At 38.1% G+C, this 23,198-nt stretch overlaps 1 protein-coding gene across 1 annotated transcript; it reads left to right on the forward strand.

Annotated features, from left to right (window-relative positions):
* Nucleotides 1-850: 850 nt before the first annotated feature.
* LOC111913727 (60S ribosomal protein L13-1-like) lies at nt 851-2,633 on the forward strand. Its single transcript, XM_052767443.1, has 4 exons — nt 851-959; nt 1,062-1,192; nt 1,324-1,482; nt 2,354-2,633. Exons 1-4 carry the CDS (start codon nt 851-853, stop codon nt 2,471-2,473), a joined length of 519 nt encoding a protein of 172 aa, XP_052623403.1. The 3' UTR covers nt 2,474-2,633.
* The last annotated feature ends 20,565 nt before the right edge of the window (nt 2,634-23,198 follow it).

Consider the following 23,198-nt stretch of genomic DNA (forward strand, 5'->3'; position numbering starts at 1 on the left):
CGCCAAGAGGTATTGCCGTCAGCCGTTGGATTTAGGGTTTTTAATCTCCTTCTGCTACTTGAAACAAATTCCTCCCCGTAATTCCCCTGAATCCTCTTTAGCCGAAGGTTTCCGCCCCCGAACTAAGGTATGCTTAGATTAAATGTTTACTGAAATCTTTATACATTCATCATCTATGGAATTCAAAATTTGATGTTGTACTAGCGAATTGATTAACCTAATATCTGCTCTCTATAATCTCAACTTTGATTTCTATGATTTTGTAAATTATTATAGCTCAACAGTCTTGTTTTTTTTTTTATTTTTATAAGATATACTTGAAAATCTTGATGGCAGTTTGCATAATCAAGGTTTGATATACGAAGCTTTTTCTAAAATACATGAATGTGCAACAGATAAATAATCGAGTTCGTATTTCTTGTAATTTTTGTGGAAATCGGAGCTTATATAGCAAAAAAAAGCTCTTTTTTAATTTCATTTCCGTTATGGTGATTGTGTGTACTGTTTTTGTTGTAATTTGAGATACAGTTGCACTCTTTGAGGGGGTGTTTGACTTAGCTTTTCACAGCCAAAGTCCTTTTTGTAAAAGAAAAAAAACAAAAAGATGTTTGGCAAACCAGTAACTTTTGGAGTTTTAATACAAGGAAAAACATCTTTTTGGAAAAGTAAGGATTTCCTAACTTTTTTGTAACTTTTCGAAAAAGAACTTTTGAGCTTTTAAAAGCTACGCCAAACACGTCCTGAAAGATAAATTAATAGAAATGGAGATTACTTGATTAATTAAATTTGGAGATAATTTGTGATTTAAAATAGATAGTTTGATGGTGTATTTGCAGAGTAGTAGTGAGTGATGGTTAAGCATAATAATGTTATCCCAAACGGGCATTTCAAGAAGCATTGGCAGAACTATGTGAAGACATGGTTCAACCAACCTGCCCGTAAAACAAGGAGACGCAATGGTAACTTTTCTTTGAAATCATATACATATACTCATATAGTAAGCTACTTGTTACTTTATGATTTTTGATCATAAGGTAAGTTAATTTTATTGATTATTACAGCCAGCCAAGCAAAGGCTGTTAAAGTATTTCCAAGGCCAGCTGGATCGCTTCGTCCTCAGGTTCATTGTCAAACCTTGAAATACAACATGAAACTTAGGGAGGGTCATGGATTTTCTCTTGAAGAGTTGAAGGTAATAATATATAACATTTCAATGTTTAATTAAGAAAAAGTTTTTCTATAAACAAATAGGATGATGATGATATAATGAAGAAGTAGATTGCTATGCTATTTTATTATTTCTGATAGTAGTTGTAAAAACAGGGTGCAGGTATTCCAAAGAAACTTGCTCCAACAATTGGTATTGCTGTAGATCATCGTCGTAGGAACCGCTCTTTGGAAGGTTTGCAAGCGAATGTCCAGAGGCTAAAAACCTTTAAGGCTAAGCTAGTAATCTTCCCAAGGCGCACAAGGAAAACTAAGGTAAACTTAGTTTATCATTAAATTTCTAATTTTTAATCCATTTTTCTATCTGAAAGATAGTAATGTTGTTTTATGGATATTTGTTACTATTAAACTGATACTGATAATAATAACAATACAACTTGGGTACAAAGCGTTGCTTTATCGCATAATCATCAAATTGTCAAAAAAGGTGGTGTTGTAACATTTTTCTCAAAATGACCACTCATTTTGTAAAATAGACTTTGCAAACTTTATTATTATTATTATTATTAATTTTTTTTTCAAATTTACTTTTATGAGTAGGTTCCCAATACAAATACCTTTGATTTTTTCTTTCTTCAGAAATGATATTGTCATTTTCCAAAAAAAAACCAGAACAATTTTTTTGTAAAAAAGTACTTTCACTTTCACATGGTATATTTTCTGAAATAGGTTGTGTTTTTGTTACTTTCACAGAAGGTGTCATTCGGTGTACGTCACACCACTTAACCTGCAATTTCAGTAACTAGCATGTTTTTTATGGGATACTCACTAAAATTACCAAAATGAGTAGTTTCTTATCATCATTTGAATATTTATTTCAAAATTATCACTCATTTCATATAATGAATTTTGTTAAAATTCCTTTGTTTAACAAGTTGTTCTAATAACTAATGATCAAATCCCATTATTATTAAACATTCTAATGGAGACATTGATGAAGCAATTTTGCCAAAGAAAAGGAATAACGTAATTTCTTAATGACCCATTTTGCGATGATTGCTCAAAAGTGGCCATTTTGTGACAGCATATTGGTCATATTTGTAATTACTTGTTGCTTTATTTTATTAAGTTAGCGAACATTTATTATTATAATTTCTATTATTAAACAAGTTTGTTGAATTTATAGGCGGGTGACTCAACACCTGAGGAGCTTGCAAATGCTACTCAAGTGCAAGGTCATGTGTTACCGATTGTGAGGGAGAAGCCAGTTGTTGAACTTGTGAAGATTACTGAAGAGATGAAATAATTTAATGCTTATGCTAAACTTCGTGTTGAAAGAACAAACAAACGTCACTTGGGTGCTCGCCTCAAGAGGGCTGCAGAGGCCCAGAAGGAAGAAAAAAAATAATAACCAAAATTATATTTTTCAGTGTTTTTTTTTATTTTTATTTTTAAATATGTTTAAAGATTCTGCTTTGGAGACCTTGTGGTTGATTTGGTTTTGAGTTTAATTGTTTTGAATTAGTTGCTTCGCTAATCATACGAACAACCACAACAAATATTCTTTTTGTTTGTGAAATTTAGAAAGAATCACATTATTTAATTTTTAAAGTTTTTACCACTACATGGCTGAAATCTAGAAAAAACATAAAGTATATTGATGTTTCTTACAAACTCCTGTAACACATTAGAATATTTCATTCCGTTCATGATGTAGGATAAGTGACAAGACTCTAAATGTCGTCATTGCCAGTTTCGTGGGAAGTTTGTAATTCAAAAATTTTGTTGAAGATAACATGTACATGCACAATTGTTGATAATCTGGCGTTCTATAATTCAAAGTATAAGAGTATCATGTAATAGGAAGTGTCATGAAAGAGTAACAACAAGTAATGTACATGGCTCTTAAATGGGTTCCATAAAGTTTGAATTTTTAAAAAGGGGAAGAAAATACATTCCCATTTCTTGCAAAATCTCATTCAAAACTGGACATAAACTCATAAAGTATATATGTATAGAGTATAGACAAACAAGCACATTTTTATTTTACATTTCTACATTTCACTTGGAAAACTCACAATGTACAACCAAGTAGCCCGAATCAACGTGTAATGTGCATGTGTCCGTGGTAAGAGACACAATTTGTTTCTTTCTAAAGCTATTCGTGATTCCTTTTCTCTTCTTGGTGTATTGATGAACAATGTGTTGCAACGATCAACCTAAATCGAAATCTGAACATAGGATCAATTTCCCATACAAAATCCTTAAATCGCTCATCCTTAACAATACTAAAATGTCTACTATATTTAATACACATTCTACCCAGGAATTTTCTTGGTATAAATAATGAGAAGCTAGATGTGGTTTCCCTTAAAGTTGTGGGCTTGAAGCTCAATCTAGATAGGCGATTTTTTGCATACATTATTCAAATGATCACAACAACTTGTATCATTCTTTTTGTACCCACAACCATTATAATAGGACAATAAGCACATTGTAATTTATTACAACTACCATTTGAAAAAGTAAAATGATCATGTTATATGTGACTTAAGCATTTGAAGCATTCTCATGGAACAGTTGGTTTCAATTGAGCATTTGGAGTTCAATGGAGCACCTAAATGAACGTGGAGCTCTTGAGAAGGCAATGAAGCGTATGAGAAAGGAATGAAGCCTCTGAGAAGGGAACAAAAAATTTAAGAAAGCAATGGAGCATCTAAGAAAGGAAAGGATCATGTGAGAAAAGAATGGATCATCTAAGAAAGGAATGGAGCATCTAAGAAGAGAGTGGAACACTTAAGAAGGGAATCGAGTATCACTGATGCTCCATGATTCAAGGATGTGCCATTTTGGAGTGGACGCATCACTCGAGAAGAGGATGCATCATCTAGGAGGTATATGCGTCATCTATAAGTTGGATGTGCCACTTGGAAGCTTGATGTGACATTTGAAGAGATGGTGTGCCATCTTTGAAGGAGGATGCACTACTCTTGTTCAAGATATGCCACCCTCAAGCAAGGTGGTCCATCTTGGTACATTTGTGCGACATATTGTACCTTGGTGTGCCACTTATGGTGGAAGTGTTGGATTAATGTGTCTAAGATCATACCTAAATTGGTATATTATTGTAATTAGAAGCAAAGTCCTTTTTGGGTTGCCCTCATAGCTAGAACTTGGTTAGAATGACATTTGTAAATATGATAACTTTATTAGTTTATTATACACAAAATTACAAAAATAGCCTAAACCCTTAATTACCTTGTAGAAAATATCAAAAAAAAAACCCAAATTACAAATATAGTCATCAAAATGGTAGATGGATTAAGGCCATCTTTGATTTTACCTTTCCATCGGAGAACTTACAAGTCGCTAAAACACATGTACGCTTTAGTGACTTGTATGTTCGTAGGTAGAGTTATTTATTTTATTTATTTATTTTTAGTTTTCTATTTTTTTCCCGTATAAATACCTGCAAACTCACATTAAAATTGCAGATGAACTAAGTTTATCTGCAATTTCCTCTGCCATCCACCTACGATGCGCAATATAATTTAATTTAATTAATTTATTTTTTTTTGACTTTGACTACGGAATTGATAGGGTTTGACTACGAAACAACCATATTATATATAAAGTTTTGCAAAAAATTATCACTTTAGCTGTTCTTTCTATGGAAAATTTGTTTAAAATATTTTTAATAAAATGAATGATTATTTGGTTTGCGTTGTACCTGGTGGGAGGTGAAAAGTTATGGAAACAAATCCTGAATATATATGCCCACATGGAGGTATTTCTAAATTCGCTTTTATATTTTCCGAGTATATTAGTTATAGTGATTTTATATCTTTGATGAGAATGAAAACCGGTTTGTTAGAAAGATATAAAATTAGTCTTCATTTCCACCTTTCTGAATTGAATCATTATATAGCTACAGTTGAAGACATAGATGTTATAATATAAGAAAGATATAAAATTAGTCTTCATTTCCACCATTCTGAATTGAATCATTATATAGCTACAGTTGAAGACATAGATGTTATAATATAACACCCTGTTCCGAATCATTTTCTAATTCGGGGCTATGGCCCGTGGATCGACTATTATAAAGCTTAGTGCCTTTGAAAAGAGGGATTTATGGGTAAGGTAATCTGGATGATCCGGGAGGTCGAGTTATGTTTTGGAGCTAATGGGTATATTGGTAAAGTGTTAGTACGGGCTTTTTATGAATTATGAATTTTAGTTTGAGAAGTTTTAAGGCAAGGATGAGTTGATAGAAGTATAGAGATTCTCGTTACCTTTCCGTGGATATAAGGATTGTCGAAAACAGAAGAAGTTATGGCCTTCAGAAGTTGGTAGGGTTTAAGGCTAACCCTAGTACGTGGGGCGTACATAGGGAGTATGCTGACCGTACTAGAGGGAAGGATCATGAGCATCATTAAAAGTACGTTGGGCATACTGGGAGCATACAGGGTGTCCTCCAGTTTCATGCAAACCCTATTATCCTCATCCTCCATCCATTTAAACCCTAGATTTGAAACCCTAAGAGTTTGTGTTGATTTTTGAGCATGAAAAGTGATTTGTGGGTGTTTTGTGTTGAAGAAGAAGAAGATGAATTCTTAGAGGAGTGGACTGAGCTTGTAGATCTAGGATTACCTTCTCATTTAAAAGCTTTCTAAGGTAAAAAGCTTATACCTTGATGATCATTTATGTTGGATCTACTTTATGGTGTTTCTTTGGCATTTTTGAGTCCTTTGAAGTAAAAATGAGCTTTTGATCTACTCCAGAAGTAATAGATACTAGATCTAAGCTCCGATAAGGTCCCTTGTTCATAAAAATGCAAAATTTATGGAAGGTTTTGGGTTATGCAAGTATTAAGACCCTTATTAAGCTTCTTTTCAGGTGTTAAGTCCCATTAAGGCTTGTAAAAGAGTAAAGTTGGCAACTTATTGTTTAAGAACGTGCCTAGGGATCACATCTATGTTTTGGACAACTTGGGTTAACCCATTAAGAGCTTAATTTTGTTTTTATGGATTCTGATGAGCACGTTGGGCGTACATGGGAGTATGCACAACGTAATGTTGGATTCTTGAATCATTGGCTTGTACCTTATGCTTCGAGGGTGAGTATGTGGGGTATACCCTTCTGGTATGTGGGGCGTACTCCCCAGTTCAACTATTTTGGACCTTTTTGAGTTGGGTCTTGTTGGGCCATTGAACTTCTGAATTTGGGCCATGGTTAGGCTGTGGGATTTCTTGGTTTTGGTCTAATGATAGTTTTTGGGCCCAATTAGGATGTTGGGCCATATTGGGCTTTAGGTTGCCATTTAGAGATTTGGGCTTCTCGTGCTAATGGGTTGGACCTTGGCTTTAGGCCAAGTAAGAAAAGGGTAAAATGGTCTTTTACCCTTTAGGAAGTTGGATTATGGATTAGGCCTCATATTTTGAGCTATCGGGTTAATTATTAATTAAGGTTGTATTTATTGTTAGTTGGTGCGTGGTTATCCGGTTCAGCGACCCGAGCAGTTAGTTGGTTATCAGCAGTTTGAGGTGAGTTTTCATTCACATTATTTGTGGGTCGAAGGCACCAATGCCGGCCCACTAGTTTATGATGTAGCTTGATGATTTTCTTTGTGACAATTGTCAGTTATGCCTGTATTTGCTTGATGATTATGTGATTTTGTTATGATACTATGTGGTAGTAGTAGGGGTGAAATAGACTCGATATCCGGTTGAAATAGACTGAAGGTGATTGCAAGCACCCAGATATGCTTGATAGTATCCGATTAGAATAGAACGAAGGGGTAGGAAAGCACCCATATATGCTTGACAGTATCTTTTTGAAATAGACCGAAGGGGTAGGCAAGCACCCATATATGCTTGTTAGTATCAGGTGGAAATAGACCAGAGGGGTAGGAAAGCACCCACATATGTTTAGCAATATGTTTGATTAGTATGTGGCATTTTGGGGAACTCACTAAGCTTCGTGCTTACGGTTTTCAATTTATGTTTTAGGTACTTGTAGTTTGAAAAGAAAGGGTACGACTTGATCGCATTGCATCGACCCATGTTTTTGCATTGTGATGATTTTGGGATTGTACTATGATGGCTATTTTATTATGGAATACTTTTAAATGTTTAAACAAAAGATAATTTGTTTTTTGATTGTATTAAATATGAAATTTTTACCTCATAATTTTTGGGTTGTTACAAGATGGTATCAGAGCCTTGATTTGAGGGATTCAGACATACTCTCGGGTGTGTCTGAACTAAAACTGAGGGTTTGGTGAAATTTTCATAAAATAAACATTTTATTTAAAGATTTTCTATTAAAAACAAGGGGTTTGATGCGTGCAATCGGCAGAGCTCAAGTAAGTCTTCCCAAAACATGCATGCAAGTTATATATTTTTATGCTATGTTATGAGAATTGCATGCTTGATTAGGTTTGAGGATCTAGGAGAGATGCCTTTGTATGCCTGTTGTATGAGCTTGTAGACTTGCATGCTAGTACTGGTCAATAAGTGAGAGGATGGCCTGTATAGGTTCTGATTTGTGCTTTTAGGAGCTCCCATTAACTTCGGCTAACCAGTAAGCGAATATACTAAGTTACACATTATTGAGAATGGATAACTTTAAAAGGTTAGGTTTTAACACTATTGTGCAACTCTCGTTTTATTCTAACCGTTGTAGTGTGAGACCTTTCATTCGAAGAATTATTTGGTGTCGGTGATATGTAATTGTATTCGTAAGCCAGTTAGAGGGTGTTAGGGGGAGTTCCTTCTGCAACTGTTAGTGGGGAATAGTGTGGCGGTTTCCCTAGAAGAATCTAAGAAGAATGTTAGTGCAATGAAGACGTTGGTAGCCAGTAAGCTTGAGAAGACCTCTTAATTGGTCTATGAATTGGAGTGCTACTGCACGAATTCTTCTTACTTTGTGCTTTGTGGAACTCTTAAGTGATGTGAGTTAGCTATTAACTGAATATGCAAAGTCACATGTGACAAATGTTGAATAGTCTTAGAGTGATGGATTTGACCCTATTGTGCAGCTCTCGTTTGAGTCTAACCGTTGTAGGGATGAGTCCTTTACTTGAAGGATTATCTAAGATTTGTTACATGTGACTGTATTCATGAGGTGGTTAACTGACATTACGGGGAGTTCTTCAGCAGCTGATGACACGGTGAGGTCGGAAACCTAGGAAAGCCTAGGAAGTGTTCAGTAGGTTTAGTTGCGTTGGTTTAGCGAGTTATTGGAGTATCAGCTTGAGAAGGTGACTTAGAGGATTCATGATGATTCTTGTGGAAAGTATGGATAGGAATGCAAGGTAGTATTTGGCTCGTACTACTGAAAGTAAAGGATCCATACTCAAATTGAGGAGAGTCACGGGGAGTCTAGGAAGCCTGCTGGACAAGGATTCATGGTTATGTTCTGATCATTTGCATGGTTGTTTTTTAAAAGACAAAACTACATAAATGGTCCTTGTGGTTAGCTCAAAATTGTCACTTTGGTCCTAAAAAGTTTGGACTAGCACCACAGGTCCAAACTTTTCATTTTGTTGCGAATTTGGTCCAATTTCTTTTAAACTTTTTTACAATTACGATTTTGCCCTTATTTTTATTTATTCAAATATTTTTATATGCTTAAAAGAAAAACAAATTACCCTTTTTTTCTCTCTCTCTCTCTCTCTCTCTCTCCCCCAACCGCAGCATCTTATTCCTTTGTGTACCTAGAGCTCAAAAAAAATCACACATACTTTCCTTATACACCTGCAACTAAAAAATAAACAAAAAACTCACATATATTACCCTGTGTGCCATCTACTTCTTTGTTTTCTCTCATATTTTTTGAAGCTTTCTCTCACTAAAAGTATGATTTTTGAATTTTTGGTGGAATTAAATGAAACACATATTTCTTGAAGTGGAATCTGATATGAAAAACTGAAATTTGATCTGAAGAAGGTACCCTAGCCATTGTGAAGCTCGAGGTCACCGGAACAACATCAAACCCTAGGGTCACCGTCGGGAATCACCACCATTCTCCAATTAAGCAAAATGAATTTTAGAAGTGAAAGGAAAAAATCCCACCTTCCTTTACCTCCAATTTCCACCATGTTTTACTAAAAAAAAAACCCACCTTAATCTCAGTCTTTTGTCGAATCTGTACTTCTTCATAGACCAATTTCTCATTAGGGTTTTTAGGTCACCCGTAGTAGAACATGATGAATTTGGAGTTTGAATACAAAGTTTGAGAAGTACATTCATCCACTGAAGAACAACCAAGCTCTTTCTCGAACAGATCTGATGACGACCAGAGAAGATGAATGGTGACAGCAACGTTCCAGATCGACAAAAACATTCTAGATCATTTTCTGAAAACCGAAGACAACGATGACGATCTAGATATGAAGTGGGGGAGCATTTACAGATCAACAGAAATTTGAGAGTTGGTTTGTCATCGACGGAAATCGATGCTTTTTGGTGGTGGCGTCCATCTATTCCGGTGGTGGTAGCGGCTTTCATGTTTTCCGGTGGAGGTGACGACGTTCAATTTTTTCGACGGTTGTGTTCAGATTTCTGGTGGTTATGTTATGTGAGAGAGAGAGAGATGAGAGATGAGAGAGAGGGGGAGAGAGAAAGAGAGGAAAGGAGTGTGGGAAAGGGAGTAAGGTGGGGTCTGGTTTCTATTTGTTTTGTTCTTAAATTAAAAAAGTGTTAAAGTAAAATAAAAATTGAAAATATAAAATACAGAGGGTAAAGTCGTCATTATAAAAAAAATTCAAAGGAAACTGGACCAAACTCGCATCAAAATAAAAAGTTTGGACCTGTGGTGCTAGTCCAAACTTTTTTGGACCAAAGTGCCAATTTTGAACTAACCACAGGGACCATTTGTGCAGTTTTGTCTTTTCAGAATAGTGATGAGCACTCAGGAAGGAGGTTCTGGTTTAGGTTTGGGCTCAAGTGCAGGTATTGAGCCGATTGATGAGCGGATACGGGAGTTCATCTCGTCGGAGATTACCCACGATATTTTGGAGCAGACTCCTGTGATATTTGGTACGATGAAGGAGGGGATTGTAGAGATTCCGGATGAGCGTATGGGCGCATTCCGTATTGAGGTTATGGCTATTGTTGGAGCTCGTACTCTTTCTTTCCGCGAGTTCCGTGCTTTTGGAGCTCCCGACTTCTTTGGGGAGAAGGACCCCATTGCTAGTAGGAGATAGTCAGCGGATATGGCTAACGCTTTTTAGACGAGTTTTTGCCTCGAGGAGCCGAAGGACAGATTTTCCTCCTTTATTCTAAAGGACAGATCCCGAGATTGGTAGGAGGGGGTAGACATCACTTTGGGAGGAAAAACCATGGAGACGATGAATTGGGATGATTTTGTGACCCGATTTAAGGCCGAGTTTGCACCAGCCATTGAGGTGCAACAGTTGGCGACGGAGTTTTAGGACCTTCGCCAGGCAACTAAGAGTATGGCAGAGATCACAGCCAAGTTCTGTGAGAGAGCCTTTGTCACACTCCAAAACCGGAACGGTGGAAACGTTCTAGGGGGGGTGACGTCATGTCAAGTATCACAACGTATGCAGTATAGTAATCGAAGTACAACAACCATTGCATTAATAGTAATAGTTTTACATAAGTTACATTTTATAGAGCCATCAAAGTAATACAGAAACTAATATAGATGCCGCTCGGTTCTAGGCTGGCTTCATAAAAGCTCATGGGTGTACCAGTCTTTTGCTGACATGAGAATACAAGTTATTTTGAAAGCGAGTATTAGCATTTTATAATGCTGGTGAGTCCATAAGTATTTAGTTTCATTTGTGTAAGTAACATTTTATTCAAAATAACTTTATGAAAAGTAGTAGTTTAGAATCTACGGTGTATTAGTGTCCTTTCCAGAAAATCCTATATTTTCTAAATAAAATCAGTCTTCTACCAAGACTCGACAGGGTTATGTTCTAAAGGGAAATTTTCCCTTAAATACTACCATTACCAAATACCGAATTTACTTTAAAAGGAGTAATGAGAAAATCAAAAGTGCAGATACTAAGGGAAAAATAACATATGCCTCAGCAGTAATATTGCTGACTAAGGCAAAGGAAATCATAAGGAGAGTATCAAATTAATGATACGCCTGGCTCAGTCTAACAAAAGGAAACACGGACCCCAGACAGTATCAAATGAACGATACAGCTAGCAAGGTCTAAAACAAAGAAATATAGACTTCAGATAGCATCGAGTGAACGATACAGCTAGCAAAGTCTAAAACAAATAAATACAGACTCCAGACAACATCGAGTGAAGGATACAGCTAGCAAAGTCTAAAACAAAGAATGAATGTGAACCCGTATGTAACCATGCTGATCGACAATAGAGTATCCGATGACCCTCCAGGTCACGCGTAGAGGTAGTGGTAGTAGAGGTAGTGGCATTATGTCACCCATGCGCCTTACCGACACGGATTGTAGCTAGTAGTCTGGGTGTGGGAGTGTTAGCCCCGTATAGATCTATACACATGATGTGCGCTCTCCTTCCCGGAGACTCTGGTTACACGACATTGGTGCAATGAAGCGTCATAGAGGGAAATAGTGTGTCACATTCTAAAGTAAAAGAGAGGTAGAAATAGAGATAGAGGTAAAGATAAAGATAGAGATAGAGATAGAGATAGAGATAGAGACTCCTAACTATTCCTATAATAGTTACTAGGGTTCCAGAAACAAGAATAATAGAGGGAGGCCTTTACTACCTAAGGCGATGAACTGGCTGAGAGAGAGAGAGAGAGAGAGAGAGAGAGCTTTTATGTCCACATATGTATACATGATATATAACTAATGTTTAAATAACCTTCAGACGGATATCCGATACCCACCAGACCACATCCCAACGAGGAAAAGCAAATAGGGCGAACTAGCCTTCCTAAGTCCTTTAAACATTATTTATATAATTATACAAATGTGGGCATGCATTTAACGAAATAAGAAAATAGAAGAAAACTTTGGTAAAACCTTTACACTTAAAACAATTATGACTCGATACTACTTTGTAAAACAAGCTTGAAAACCTTTGGAAATCTTTTGAAAACTTTTCATAAACAAGTTTTGAATATAATTTGATAAAACAATATCAGTGAAGAAAACCTTGGTTAAAAACACTGTTGTAACTAGTTTTGAAGTAAGACATACAGCACGAGAGACAATTTGAGAAAATGTTTAAACAATTAAAGACGTTTTGGAAAACCATATATAGTATTATACTTGGTAAAACGACTGAGAGTGTGATAAATCCTTTTGCATGCGGGTTATTAATCACATATGATTGATATGATAACTATCATGTTTTAACTTGTATTCCCCCCATAAAAGAATTTAAAAATGTTTAAAAAGTTAATTCAAGGGTATGAACTCACCTGTTGTAAGTGGATCCGATGGAGGTGCCGGTTAGGTGCTCGGTGTCAAGTGAAGACTTGAACACACTTAGTGACCTAGTAACTTATGAAGGCATATTTTTACATACAATTAGTGTTTATAATACTAATTTAAACACGTAAACGCATCCTAATGTGCGAAAAACACTTTAGTCAAGTGTTAGGAGGCTATTGGGTTGTAAATAAGGGAGTGTATGGCCTAGTTAGGGGGTTTACTCTTCAAGAGTAAAGTCTTTATAGAGTTTACGGCCGTAAGACCATATCCCCATGAGTTTACGGCCGTAAACTCATGGGTGGTGTGCTCTTGGATGATTTAAGGTCTTATCTCACTAGTGGAATTAGGCTAGGTTCCAATCTAGGGCTTATGAAGGGTTTAAGGCCTCAAATAGACCATTCATGGGAGTTTACGGTAGTAAACATAGAGTTTACGGATGTAAACTCTTACTGGCCCCTTCCTTTTGTGTTTTGATGGTTCATACTTGTTTCTACTCAATTATACAAGTCATAAGGGGTGTTAGGCCCATCATATGACCATTTCATGGAGTTTACGGCTCATGGACCAATCCTTGGGGGGTTTATGGCCGTAAAATCCTAAGTCCTTGGTTTAATTGATGTTTAAAGCCCCTACTTCGTTTGTGGTTGATTCTATACATTTTCCCAAGCCATAGGAGGTGTTTGAGGGCAATTCTAACACCTTTATAGGTGTTCACGGCCCATGAAGAGGGGTTTACGGTCCAAGAGTGTTCTGGGGCCATAAACTCAAGTTTACTCTTCATATGATAAGGTTTTGGTTTTCTAAGCTCCTACATGCAAGTCTACAAGTCATATCTAAGCCCTAGGAGTGATTTGGTAGGGTTTTGGGGCTTCAAAACCCCACTTATGGGTGTTCACGGTCCAAGAGTGTTCTTGGGCCGTAAACACATGCTTTGGTCACTTTTGGATGTCTTTAACATGAATTTGCATGCTAAATAAGCTACACAACAAGTTAGGATAGATTACCTACGATTTTGGAGCTCGAAATGGATCTTTTTGGATCGAAAGCAAGTTGTAGAGAGAGAGTGAAAAGTCTCAAATGGAGTCCACTCACCCTTATATAGGGGTTTGAGTTTGTGGCTCGGTGGAAATCTACCCGATACTGACGTTAAACGGGGCTTTTGGTTGCACCCGATTAAATGGTCGTATTTCGACTTGGTTGTAACTAATATTTTTTTCAAAGGGATATTGAGGGTGTTTCTAATGTGTTCCAACCCTTATGAAGTCATAATAAAAAGTCCCAATTTAATTAACCTAATCCAAAAAGGTTAATGGACAATTTAATAAGGCAGGTTTTCTTAACGGAAGAAGAATTTAAAAATGACGTGATAAATTTCGGGTTGTCACATCATCCCCCCGTTAGAGGGAATTTCGTCCCGAAATTCTAGTTTAGGTAAGGAAGTAGACACGATCAATCGGGTAGAGGTATGAGGGTACTTCCTATTCGGTTGGTCCTCGCACTCCCAAGTAAACTCTGGCCTTTGCTTGGCATTCTAACAAGCATTCACTTACGAGATGCGGATTCCGTTTCGTTCAGTTAGCGATTCCTACAGGTGCGTCTACGAAGTTAGGGTTCCCAATGGTTTCTATCAAGATGAGTGGGATACAAAGAGTGACGTCAGGCAAACACTTCTCAAGTCTAAGAAGTGGGTTGATTTGGGGTGAAACTTTTGGAATTCCCGAAAGTAGTCGTGGTCTGACGAGGGTTGGACCAATCTTTATAAAGAATCTCGGATGGTCCTAAGCTCTCGGAAGGGTAGAGCTTTTCAGTACTTAGAACATAGTGTACTTCTATGGCGAGATCATCACTAGTGTGAACGCCATTCTGAAGTTTCAAACATTCTCTCATACTGGGAGTGTAGTCCTTCAGGTTGGTTCCTAGAAAGCTCGGGTTGTCCTTGGATTCGTGTTTCCTGTCGATTGGCTTTCAGGGGTTTGCTAGATCATCGGATGAATTAAATGTCTACGGGTATCTGTTTGCTGCAGGGTGACTATCTCAACCTAGTGCAAAATGGACCTGCACTTCTGGTTCTTGAGATGTTTCTAACGGAAACTCTCAGGGTTGGTGAGATAGGGTTCAACCAGACGATTGTTTAGAAAGTTTTTAAACTTTTCATCATCGTCTAGTCGACGCTTTCACAATATGATTCCTAACAGGAAAGAATCATGCTCTTACTTGTTTTTCTGTTTCATAGACATCAAGCTCTGCTCAGGGCTAACTCAATCCTTAGAGATTTTCTGAAGTGTTGGACCATCTCGGGAGGTGGTTTTACCATCTCTGCGAGAGATAGCATTCTTGGAAGACCTACTAGTCTTAATGAATCTCTAAGACATGCCCTATTCTCTAAGGTGTCGGTTTATTTTAGTTGCGGAAATCGCGTGCTCTTGTATAACCCATTGACTGACACCTAGACTGGCGTCAAGTCTATAATCTCTTCGGGATATGGGTTATAAGGCTTAAGGCAACCTACTTTCATACTTTATTTAAGTATTCTTGGTTGCGGAGGTTATCCTGTGGTTCTTAGCATTCTAGTATTCACCTCGGAGAATGCAGTCTATCGTTTACAGGGCGACGATGACTTCTTCCACGAGAGGAGGCGGAGTGTCCTGGGCACTACTTGTCGGTAACAGGGTGGACGAAGTGCCTGAGTAGTGCGAGCATCTTCTAAAACTACTCTTCCAGGGGTTCTGAGTTTTCTTGATTTAGGTTATGTCTAGAAGTATAGGGTTTCGTCACTCGAAGCTTCTAATCTCCTCATCCACTCTTCTCAAAGTTTAACTTATCGCAGCTTCCGGATTTCCGGGATATCCGCTGAGATGCTTAATTCGAGGGATTAAGCGTGAATGGATGGTCGTAGTCAATGTCCTTGACTCTTACGACTCAGATTTTCTTACCAACTGAGGGTGTTAGCTACTATGTTGGCTTACCGGGATGGCAAGAATTTCGGATTTGTGGTCATTATAGTAGCTCAACCCGCAATGTTTCTCTTGACTCTAGCTCCTATTTTATGGGATAGGATAAAGGGTCTTGCTATGAGGTTCGTGGTAGAGCTCATACTTGGCTTAACCACTAATACTTGGTGTATTCAAGCCGTATATAATTGAGGTCGACAGGATGTTCAGGTGTGCGACTCCACCCCAAACCCACAACCCAACGAGGAACAAGGAGTAGGGAGGAAGCACACATCTTAAATCTTTTTGATCTCAATTATATACCACTCTTATGCATATACTTAGTTAATATTAGTCAATCCCATGAGTTCTTTTCTCTAGCTTTACAAACCTGATTATGAGGTGCGAAGGGTCTTTCTGGGGAGATCTACGGAGTAGGCTTCGGGTGGTTATTGTCTTTTTGAATACCTGCAGTGTCTTTTGCTTTGGTTTCTATATGTCTAAGAAAGGGTTGGTTAACAGCGCGCGGTACCCTTCTCCTGGGTACTTCGGAATGGTTGAGATGAGAGGGATGTCTAATGGATCGCATTAGGTTTTATTATTTTTAGGTTCGGAAGAACCCTCTTTTCCGAAATGGCTACGGTGAAAGTTCTTTTTACACAGCACTAGGGATTTACACATGGTTGCACTAAGTCAACCATGATTGATAGAGACGTCGAAGTTGGCATACATCGACATGATATAGAGTAAGGGTCGATAGGGTCATGTGTTGAACGGGCACACAAGTTCTTAGCGTCTCGGGTTTCATCCTGTGTATCACTGTCGCGGATACTGGGACTGATAGAGTCGACGCGGAACTATAGAGAGTCCTGAGTGTTTCTGAATAGGGTACCTTTCATGTATGGATTCTCACGAGGCCTTTCTATAATCGCCTAACATATACAAGTCATGTACAATTAAGGTGGGGAGGACTGTTGACTGAGCGACTCCGCCCTAAATCCACAACCAAACAAGGAACAGGAAATGAGGCAGCATCACTCACTCTAGGTCTATCCATCTTAATTATACATGGATTTAATGTATATATCGAGCCATTATAGCTTTACCCGATGAGATTTTAAATTTTATAACAGTGCTGCGACTTTCGCCTTAACGGGGAAGTAATTACATTTTAGAATTAGCCTGTTTAATGTTTTCGGTTAGTTATCTGAGATTGAGAGATGTACCAAAATCTACCGAGTTCCTTGATGCTTCTCCCACGACATTTAGAATTAGATTCCTCCTGCGCCTTTGTCGTTTCTTTCAGTTGGGCAGTCCTTCTTGAAGTGCCCAATCTCACCACATAGATGGCAAACTGGATTGGTCGCTACATTGGTGGTTGATGTAATTAACTCAACCGGGGTTCTGCAGGTACGAGTGGTATGCCCCTTCTTGTTGCACCTAGCGCAAAAGAATTCTCGGCATATACCATGATGATGGTAGCTACACTTTCTGCGCTGGGGAAGGTTTCCTATATATGGTCTCCTAGGTGTCTGGATGGAAGGGTTGGAAGGGGTATTGACTGTCTCAGCTCATTGCCCTTCGGAAGGTCCTTGAGCCGAGGTACTTCCCTCCTCGTTCTTGAACTTTCTCTTCAGTGGATTTGGTTGAGGTTCTTGGGTGGCTGGGTATGCAGGTGTTGGTTGCTGCTGTCCATTGCTAGGATCGGGAATCCCGATAAGGATCTTGCTAGCATTGGCGTTGTTAGCTTCCAGGTGAGCCATGACAGCTGCTACGGCTGCCGAGACTACAGCTTGGAACGCAGCTTCATCGAATAGGAGAGTAGGTTTCTTGCCAGTGGATTGGTTACGCTTCTTCGGAGGCATGGTTTTTCCTACACGGAAAAGAACACAAGTTGGTGAGAGACGGTGTTTAACTCTAGATGTATCTATCCTTACTATATTAGGCATGAGTTTTTCCCGCGCCTCGGATATTGGTTGTCTGAGTGTCGACCTACATCCCTATGATGCAGTCCGGGTATCAAGGTAGGAGTAAGAATATCGTAAGGCCATAAGATGGGAGTCGTTCCTACTAAGTTATCTTTATGCTGGAAAAGTTCACTCTTCGGCTTAGAAAGATCTGAGGACAGTTCGGAACGAAGAATGTGGAAAGAAAGGCTCCTAAAGACTTATGGCTAAACACTCTCAATCGAGGTGTTGGGATCCTCTCTAATCGTATTACTTGCGACGGGAAAGGCGATTTACCGAACACATAGTGTGAGTAGTGTAATCACTAACAAACTAAATTGTATTATTTTATGGGTGTATTAGCGCGACTATAACTACGAAAAGACACTTCTCGGGTTCCATGTACTGGTTCCGTTTGTCTACCTCATATCCTTAACTGGTACCGACGTTGGTTTTTTTCGGGTAGTTATCTAGGGTTCTCTTCTCATATAAGTATATTGAATTTCTACTCCGTCTTACTTCCGACTCTGACTCTGGGTGTCATCACTTCATGATAGATGACTGGAAATCTCGGAAGTTCACGAATTTCCCACCATGTCCCTAAAAAGGTATAGGTACTTGGTGGTTTCAATAGTCTCGTCTTGGTTCATTTATTTCCAAACTGGAAATCTTCTTAATGAACCTCTTCTGGGTCAGAATCAGCTCTTCTGTCGAACACTGAAGTGGATAGGGTTTTCTACAAGGTTCGTGCGAGAATGGAAATGTCTAAAGAATCCTAAGAGATTATTAACATTTCACTGGGTGATCCATATCGAGTCCTGCTACAATTACACAGGGTACATAAATCATATATAGCTTAGATCCGATAGGCCTTCGAATATGTGATACTACTCTATATACACATCCCAACGAGGAAAAGGAAGTAGAGTGAAACCACACCTTGGAAGTATACCCTCTGTAATCATAGGTATATCAATAAGGATCTTTTTAGTTTTTCACACAAGGTTATCTATGGATCCTAAAATGCCCCTATGGTATTTTAATTTCTTGTTTGTTTCTTAACTTCTGAATATGATTATGGGATTAATGTGAGTCTTTTAGTATTTCAAAATACTCCCATAGTATTTTAAACTTTATGTTTGGCTCTAGCATTCCTATTTGGTAAGTTTCAGACCTGTTGCAACACCACTATCACTCCCAAGCACACGTTCATCGCATCTCGAATAAATGTAGTTTATCAGGTTACATTTATTCCAGCTTACGATTACATAACTGCCCAGGTTTGACGGTAATGCTCAACATCCGAAGACTTTTATGCTTGTTCTTCTTGTGATACTTTGTTCGAGTGTTTAGATTATGGATGTTGTTATACTTTGGTAAAATATGGTTATATGTTAAAGTATAATTCTTGGTCAGAGTGTTTTATCCCTATGTATTTATAGGCTGTATATCTTTTATGAATTGATATACTTAGCTCACTATAAACAATGCTCTGATACCAATCTGTCACACCCCAAAACCGGAACGGCGGAAACGTTCTGGGGTGGGTGACGTCATGTCAAGTATCACAACATATGCAGTATAGTAATCAAAGTACAACAACCATTGCATTAATAGTAATAGTTTTACATAAGTTACATTTTATAGAGTCATCAAAGTAATACAGAAACTAATATAGATGTCGCTTGGTTCTAGGCTGGCTTCACAAAAGCTCCTGGGTGTACCTGTCTTTTGCTGACCTGAAAATACAAGTTATTTTGAAAGCGAGTATCAGCATTTTATAATGCTGGTGAGTCCATAAGTATTTAGTGTCATTTGTGTAAGTAACATTTTATTCGAAATAACTTTATGAAAAGTAGTAGTTTAGAATCTACGGTGTATTAGTGTCCTTTCTAGAAAATCCTATATTTTCTAAATAAAAGCAGTCTTCTACCAAGACTCGACTAGTTATGTTCTAAAGAGAAATTTTCCCTTAAATACTACCATTACCAAATATAGAATTTACTTTAAAAGGAGTAATGAGAAAATCAAAAGTGCAGATACTAAGGGAAAAATAACATATGCGTCAGCAGGAATACTACTGACTAAGGCAAAGGAAATCATAGACTCTAGGAGAGTATCAAATGAATGATATGCCTGGCTTAGTCTAACAAAAGGAAACACGGACCCCAGACAGTATCAAATGAACGATACAACTAGCAAGGTCTAATGTGACATCCCTAAAATCTCGGCCAGAAAAGACCGTTTTCATTTATGCTTTTTAAACATTTTCAGAGTAAATCCTTTTGATTTTAAAAGAGATGCGGAATAAAATGATAAAATAGATCTTTTATCAAAACATTTCATAAAGAAATACAATTTCATTGCAAAATCAAAATCGGGATGTCATGTTCCGATACAGACCATAAATCATAAACGATAACATTACAAGTCATTCAACAAATATATACATATACAGACTTGTAAACAAAAGAACTTGATGATTCATCCATCTTATGCCCTTGCGCCACTTCCTGTAATACAAATAAACTGAGTGGGTCAGGCTTGGGAGCCTGGTGAGCATGTAGGATTTTCAATCCATAATAAATAATTATATTTAATTCAACAATCAACAATAACCCGATTACCCATTTCCGTTATCCTCACTTTACGTCCCTAAAACAACATCTATTATAAGGGATCTAATCTAGGATTTTCATCGGGACAAACATTACTACAAAGGGGCTTCCTTAGCAATAAATATCCTAAAGGCAACCATGTGGGGGATAGAGTACACCGGAGAACACGTCGTTCACAACACCTACAGGTTATGAGCCTGCTAGTGTTCCACAGGACTGTCTAGAATAGTCCGTGGTCGTCATCCGTACTCTGCTGAATGACTAGAATAACACCAACAACATCGAGGCCTCTCATCTGTTTATTACACACCAATTATCTACCCATGTTCCACCCAACATATTAGTAGATAAAAATATACATTTTTATACAAAGTTTAAAACCTGTATAGCATGCTCGATCAATACATTTTTCTACATAACAGATGAGGCATACACACATAACACGTATTTCATAGAGAATAAATCAGATCTATGAGATAGAAGAAAGTGAATATACATTCACACATATAATCGACAAAGTATACACATAACACGTATTTCGTATAAAATACTTCATAATAATGTGTTATAAGAAACTGACTACACACTCACTTGATCAGAAGATGATCAGGCAGCACTACGGCTTGCAGAAGTAGTGTTTCTCCGTAGATCTGGAAGATCTTCACAAAACCGGGCTTTTCGCGAGCAGGGCTTCGGCTCGAAAATCTCACTTCTCGGGATCCTCGGGACTTCGGAACTTGCTTCGGGGCTCGGGAATAATACCGGGGCTTCGGGGTATAAACGGCATGCAAAACGGGACAAAACTTAGAGAGAAAGGAAGAAGTTTGTAAAGGAAATTGGCTGCCCTCGCATGTCCTTTTATAGGTGCTGAGCTTCGGGGTTACACTGGGCGTAACTTCGGAGTACGCAGGGCGTACGCCTCGGAAGTCGTCAGCGCTTATGTCATCGGAGTACTCAAGTGCGAGGGTCGTCACGCTTCGCTGTACGCTTGGCGTAACCCGAATAAGTCCGGTGACTCCCCTTCGGATAATATCATATTTTAAATATGAATTTATATTTTAATTATTTATAAACTTCAAAAATTCATATCTCCCTCATACGAACTCCGTTTTTGACGTTCTTTATATCCACGCGTAGGTGAGACTACGCTCTACAAATTTCGTTTAGACTCCGTCGGTTAATTTTGAGTTTATTTTTATTATTTATTTTTAGTAGGCTGGGACAGGAAAACTTCGTTATAAATTCATAACTTCTTCGTCCGACGTCCGTTCTCGCCTAACTTTTCATCGTTTTGCTACTAACAATGAAATCTTCAATTCTCGTTTAGACTGTTTCGGCTAAAAACCGCTCGATCTCTAATCGAGTATTCGGGCTGCATACTGCTAAGTCGAAACTTCAGAAAATCATAACTTCCTCATACGAAGTCAGATTTGGGCGTTCTATATATATTCGGAAACCTTGTTTCGGCCACTACAACTTTATCCATATATATCGAGTTTATTTTACACTTAAATTTTGACGCTCATTTTATTCTTAATTCATTAAATTATAATAATTAAGAAAACACACACATAATTCACATAATTCACATAATTCACAAATAATACATTTTTATTATTTCAAATTTGGGTTACAAAGGTTAACCTAGACTATTACATTGCTAAAAATGGCAAGCACATAAACACAGGCGTTAAAATTCTCCCCACCTTAGAATGATTCCGTCCCCGAAATCACACATCAACAAAGAACTACGGGTAGCGATTCATCATGTCACTCTCTGTCTCCCAGGTGAGATTCGGCCCATTCGTGTGTTTCCATCGGACAAACACTAACTCAACCATCTTACGTCGCAATTTCTTAGTCTTCCGGTCAACGATTGCCTCTGGTTCTTCAATCAACCTTTTGTTCTCATCGATTCTCAACTCCGAAAGTGGAATCATGTCGGGAACTTCTCCCGTGAACTTCCTCAAGTAACACACATGAAAAGTGTTATGAATTCCATTCAGTTCTTCGGGTAGTTCGAGCTTGTAAGCTTGGTTCCCAATTGTCTGAAAAACTTTAAACGGTCCAATAAACCTTGGACTTAACTTTCCCCTTTTTCCAAATCTTATAAGTCCCTTCCACGGTGAGACTTTAAGCAAAGCCGAATCTCCAACTTCAAAAGTGATCGGTCTTCGCTTTTTGTCAGCATAGCTCTTTTGACGATCCTGAGCTGCTAACATTCTCTCCCTAATTATTTTCAACTTTTTAGCGGTTTGATGGATTATCTCCGGTCCCATAAACTACTTTTCCCCAGCCTCAAGCCAACAAGACGGCGTACGACACTTTTGTCCGTACAAAGCTTGATAAGGTGCCATCTTAATGCTCGAGTGGAAACTATTACTGTAGGAAAATTCTACCAAAGGTAAATGTTCATCCCAGTTACCTTGGAATTCTAAGGTACATGCTCTTAGCATATCTTCAAGTGTTTGTATCGTCCGTTCGCTCTGACCATCAGTCTGCGGATGGTAAGCTGTACTTAAACACAACTTGGTACCCGATTCCTCTTGTAGACTTTTCCAAAATCGTGAGGTGAAACGACTGTCACGATCTGACACAATCGTCAACGGAATACCGTGAAGCCTCATAATTTCCTTCACGTAAGAATTCACAAGCTTCTCCATAGACCATTTCTCATTGGTTGCTATGAAATGCACAGTCATAGTGAATCGATCAGCGACCACCCAAATCATGTCGTGACCACTTTTTATTCTGGGCAGTTTAGTGACAAAATCCATAGCAATGTCTTCCCACTTACCCATAGGTACTGGTAAAGGTTCTAAACTCCCGTATGGTTTCTGATGTTGTGCCTTGACTCTTGCACAGGTCACACACTCCGCCACATACTTCGCAACATCAAGCTTCATCGTCGGCCACCATTAATAGGGTTTCAGGTCCCTACACATCTTTGTGATACTAGGATGAATGGAGTACATGGTTTTGTGAGCTTCTTCCATCAGAAGATCTCTTATTCCTCCTGACTTAGGTATCCATATCCGATCTTGGAACACCTTCAGTCCATGACTGTTTATACCGAGCACTAACGTTTTGCCCAAATGTTCCTCCTTTTGGTCATTCTTCTCAG

This window comes from Lactuca sativa, chromosome 9 (assembly GCF_002870075.4).
Source record: "Lactuca sativa cultivar Salinas chromosome 9, Lsat_Salinas_v11, whole genome shotgun sequence".
NCBI lineage: Eukaryota > Viridiplantae > Streptophyta > Magnoliopsida > Asterales > Asteraceae > Lactuca > Lactuca sativa.

Coding starts and splice junctions, on each gene's coding strand:
- LOC111913727 (XM_052767443.1), top strand. CDS start 851: ATGGTTAAGCATAATAATGTTATCCCAAACGGGCATTTCAAGAAGCAT. Junction 960..1,061: donor TAAAACAAGGAGACGCAATG/GTAACTTTTCTT, acceptor TGATTATTACAG/CCAGCCAAGCAAAGGCTGTT. Junction 1,193..1,323: donor TTTCTCTTGAAGAGTTGAAG/GTAATAATATAT, acceptor TTGTAAAAACAG/GGTGCAGGTATTCCAAAGAA.